At 27.4% G+C, this 5,221-nt stretch overlaps 1 protein-coding gene across 1 annotated transcript; it reads left to right on the top strand.

Moving 5' to 3' along the window:
* The first annotated feature begins 430 nt into the window (after positions 1-430).
* On the top strand, positions 431-3,175 carry LOC119678438 (methylcrotonoyl-CoA carboxylase subunit alpha, mitochondrial). The gene is made up of 8 exons (XM_038090260.1): positions 431-586; positions 684-1,461; positions 1,517-1,821; positions 1,873-2,074; positions 2,125-2,413; positions 2,470-2,657; positions 2,718-2,889; positions 2,949-3,175. The coding sequence occupies exons 1-8, from the start codon at positions 552-554 to the stop codon at positions 3,074-3,076; spliced, it is 2,097 nt and encodes a 698-aa protein (XP_037946188.1). The 5' UTR covers positions 431-551; the 3' UTR covers positions 3,077-3,175.
* The last annotated feature ends 2,046 nt before the right edge of the window (positions 3,176-5,221 follow it).

Below are 5,221 nucleotides of genomic sequence, written 5' to 3'. Positions count from 1 at the left end.
TTTGAAATATCAATATATCAATAAACAGTTTCTTGACCATTTTTGTATTTTTGTATATGAATACTAGGGAACTAGGTCTAATGTTTATATACCAATCGAAAGACTTTTCAAGATTCTATAAATAATATGCATCTTTGTTCAGTTTATTCAATTTTTTTTATGAAATAATAAGCTTTTTAATATTTATTTATAACGTTTCCAGCTGATTGCTCATCAACATATTTAAAAATATAACAATTGTTAAAATAAAAACCCGCAACGATAATGTATACGCTTAATCAACTTTAGGAAAGTTCGTTGACTAAAGTTCGTAATGTTAACATAGTATAAATCCTATATTAGTATTTTCAGCTGGAACTGAACTTTTGTTGTTCAAAAACATAAATTTTAGTTCACAATAGAGTTTCCGTTCTTGTTAGCTGTTCCTTTGGAATCTTCTGTCAATTGTGAATGCTATATCAGCAATGTCTAATTCTGATTAGAATTGGATATCAAAATACTTCAATTTTATTTTACTGTTGGGAAGAATTGCCTACGGATAGCAGTTCATTATGTACCCAGGACTTTTAAAAAACGTGCTAGTGAGGTAATTTATTCAATTTTACCTATTCAAAAATCTTACGTAAATGTTTGATAACTACAATATGTAAAACTACTTATTATGTAAACAAAATTTTTAACAGGTGCTACGCCACAAGCACTAATATTTCAAAAAAAATAATATGCAAACCAATTAATAAAATATTAATATCCAATCGAGGCGAAATAGCTTGTCGCATCATACAAACTGCAAAAAAATTGGCTATTCGGACAGTAGCTATATATTCTGATTCTGATGCGAATTCACTACACACACAATTGGCTGATGAAGCCTATAATGTTGGTCAAGCTGCATCCTCCTCATCGTATTTACGTGGTAGCAAGATAATAGAAATAGCTAAAAAATCTGGTTGTCAAGCCATTCACCCAGGCTATGGGTTTCTCTCTGAAAATGTGGAATTTGCGGAACTATGCCAAGAAGAAAATATTATATTTATAGGACCACCAAGTGCAGCAATACGTGATATGGGTATTAAGAGCACAAGTAAAATTATAATGGCGGCAGCAGGTGTGCCAGTTATAAGTGGATATCATGGTGAGGATCAATCAGATGAGCGTCTGCTAGCTGAGGCGGAAAAAATCGGATTTCCACTCATGATTAAGGCTGTGCGAGGCGGTGGTGGAAAAGGCATGCGCATAGTTCAACGAGCTGATGATTTTATGACTGCCTTAAACTCAGCACGCACTGAGTCACAAAAATCATTTGGTGACAATTCGGTGCTATTGGAGCGCTATGTCCGCTCCCCACGTCATGTAGAAGTCCAAATATTTGCTGACCAATACGGCGATGCTGTCTATTTATGGGAACGTGACTGTTCAGTACAACGTAGACATCAAAAAATTATTGAAGAAGCTCCAGCGGTATAATATAAATAGTTGATAGAAATAAAAAAAATCTATAATCCCTCACTTTTAGCCCGGGTTAAGTGAAGAACTTCGTTGTCAACTTGGAGAAGCGGGTGTTCGTGCAGCTAAAGCGGTGGGTTATATCGGTGCTGGTACTGTTGAGTTTATAATGGATAAGGAAGATCTTTCATTTCATTTTATGGAAATGAATACAAGGTTGCAAGTAGAACACCCCATAACTGAAATGATTACTGGTACAGATTTAGTGGAATGGCAAATTCGTGTAGCAGCTGGTGAAAATCTGCCACTGTCGCAAGAGGAAATTAAAAGAAAAGGCCATGCTTTTGAAGCACGCATTTATGCGGAGAATCCAAGGTACCGTTATAGTTGACGAAAATTAAAAATATTGTTATATTTTTTATTAAGGGAAGGGTTCTTGCCTTGTGCTGGGCACCTTCGTTATTTAGTTACACCACAGCCAACCAAAAATGTGCGAGTAGAAACTGGTGTCCGAGAAGGAGATGAAGTTTCAGTACATTACGATCCAATGATAGCAAAGTTAGTTGTATGGGGAGAAAGTCGCAGTAAGGCACTCAATAATTTGATCGCAAGATTAAGTGAATATAACGTAAGTATTATAACCTTTTGAAACGTAAAATTAAAAAATAGAATTTACAGATCACTGGATTGGAAACGAATGTCAATTTTTTAATTGATTTGGCTTTGCATCCAGAATTCCAAAAAGGAAATGTGCATACCGGGTTTATTGATCAACACTTTGACACACTTTTTCCATCAATAAACATTAAAAATCAAGATGTCTCTAAAGTAGCTTTATCGTTATTATATAATGAATTATTAGCATCTAAATGCAATGTAAAGCATTGTGATCCTTATAATCAGGTGGTGAACAGTCGTTTTAATTATGATTTGCTAAGAACATATCATTTAAAGGCAAACGATAAGGGTATATACATATAATCAACCGAAAATCAATGCGGTTTCTTAATTTTTATTTTACAGTTTATTCAGTTTCTGTCAAAAATGACAATGATTGCATTCAAATTAAATTTAGTGAGGGTGATTGGGTGACGGTTAAAGTGGAACAAGTTTTTGATGACGACCGATTAAAATTACGCACCGATATTAGCAATAATATCTCCACATTTACTGCTAATATTGACGAAACAGGAGTGACAGTTTTTTTGGAAGTAAGTTAAAATTTTTTGATTTATGTTTTTTTCCAAATTTGTTTAAATAAAAAACTACAGAATGGTAAACTACAAATGGAAGTTGTTCAACCTAAGTTTGTCAATGCACATATCGATCAGCTAAGTGGTGGCACTTCAACATTAATAGCACCAATGCCAGGAGTGTTAGAAAAAATTTTGGTCAAACCAGGCGACCATGTGAAAATTGGTGATAATTTAGCAGTACTCACTGGTAAATAGATTGTCATATTTATTTATAACATTTAAAAATCACCTATATTTTCAATATAGCCATGAAAATGGAACATGTTTTGAAAGCACCAAAAAATGCCATAATAAAATCTATCAGCGCATTAAAAGGCGAAAATATAGCTAAAGGCGTTGTAATTATTTCTTTTGAAGAGCCCGAGGATAAATAAAATTGATGGACTATTAGCTTATATATCGTACCAGTTAGATATGGCATTTATTTTGTTTACAATTTCTATTAATATTGTTTTAGTTTTATGAAAGAATTTTTAAAATAAATTGTTGAAAATTATAAAATAAATTTTAGATAATTTTATTTTATTAACTTTTAAAGTATATATATATGAAAACGAGAAATTATATGTATTTTATATATATTCACTATTTTTTATATAAATAACAAAATTAAATTCTCATAACAGATGTACGACGAGCCAAAAAAAATTTAATAAATTAAATATAATAAATTTTGTTGTTGCAACTCATTATTTTTTGAATTATATTATTTTAAATAATAATAAAAATTTGACTTAAAATTAAAAATATTCGATTAAGATATTGAATCATGTTCGTCTCACATTTATATACTTTAACTTGCTTTTCATTGCAAAAAAATCAAGAAAATAGATCCAATCAAATTTATTTATAAAATTCGTACTTTTATACTTAATAGCATAAACTTTTAATGTAGTAATTTTTATTTGGTTTTTTTCTTACTCATCTTAATTATAGTAAAAATTAAAAGTCCATACGTTTTACATTACAAAACCATTTCTAGTTTATTTTACTTAATAAGTATTTTTTAAAAATCTTAATTTTTTGATTAAAATAAAAAACCAAAACTAAGTCAATTAGTAAAAATTTTTTTAATACAAATCTATATATATCTATATATATGCATATGTATCTCGTTCTCAACAATTATGCAGATATTTTTGTATGTTTACAAAATAATTTTAAGGCAAATAATTGAATTTAGAAATCATTAATGAAAAATTATTAAATAAGTCATATTATTTTTATAAACCGAAATCTCTGTACCTTATGAAATTTATTCTTTGGAGTTTTTTGAAATTTATGCAATATGTATACAACATGCACATAATTCCCTTATTATTTATAATTAAATAAACGTTTTTTTTAAATATGTTCCCTTTTTTGCAGTTTCCATGGGTGACAAAACAAAAAGCTCAAACATTTAAGGAATTTTGTATATTCTCAAGAAGTCATTTTACTTTTACACTAATAGTTTTTTTTCTTAAATAAAATTAAAAATAAAATTACATACATTCAAGAAATTAAACAGCACTGATTTATAAATTTTCTTTTTATGCATATTTTTTTATATAATTTATTTTCTGAAATTTCATATATATGACGAATGTTTTTATATATGCTATATAATTTATTAAATAAGGAGACTTAAAACCGTTCGTTACACGACGCTTGAAAGTGTTGTTAATGCAAATTAGGCGAAAATATTAAAATAGTTTATACAATTGTTTAAATATTCATTTAAGCTTAAACATTCATTAAAATTATTTTACAATTAAGAACAATTTGCTTAAAGCATTGAAAACATAATACAAAAATTAAAAATACATATAGAGTTGCTTATTAATATATTTTCAAATTTAACTTTTTACATTATAAATAATTAAAGAAAAAACACAAACACACATAATTTTATTTTAATATGCATTATAAAAAGAAATTAAATATATTATCTATGTAAGAAACTGGTTATCAACTCTGATATAATAAATATTATCAGATAAAATGATTTAACATACAATTTTAAAATGTTCCATTTATTAACTTAATTTTACAGTTTTATCAAATTAAATACAAACTAAAAAATAGCGGTTTTCGCTTCATTCAATATGCGCTTAATTAAAAAAGATAAACTATTTGTTTTTAAATATTTTTTTATGTTTCAACATTAGAATTTTTATAATACTCTTATCCTACACCAAATATTACTTCTTCACATAAATTGCTCTTACAATTACCATACATTAAGTTTTGATCACTGTATTTATGACCGATTTCGCACTTTTCTTACTTTTTTCATTGAATGTAAATAATTAAATATTATACGTACTGTTACAATTTTATAATTTACTTTAACCATTTTAAAACGTAATTTTCTTTTTTTTTTCATTTAGTACAATTTGAAATAAATAAATAGTAATGTTTAAAATTTGTTAGAAAATTAATAAATAATAATTTCATTTAATTCAAAAAAAGTATGAAACATTAACAGAATTATATTAATTTACTTCTTTTAAGATATATTAAGTATTATTTTCTAT

Source organism: Teleopsis dalmanni, chromosome 2 (genome assembly GCF_002237135.1).
Source record: "Teleopsis dalmanni isolate 2A chromosome 2, ASM223713v2, whole genome shotgun sequence".
NCBI classification, from domain to species: Eukaryota; Metazoa; Arthropoda; class Insecta; order Diptera; family Diopsidae; genus Teleopsis; species Teleopsis dalmanni.
This window is presented reverse-complemented; position numbering and strand designations above follow the sequence as displayed.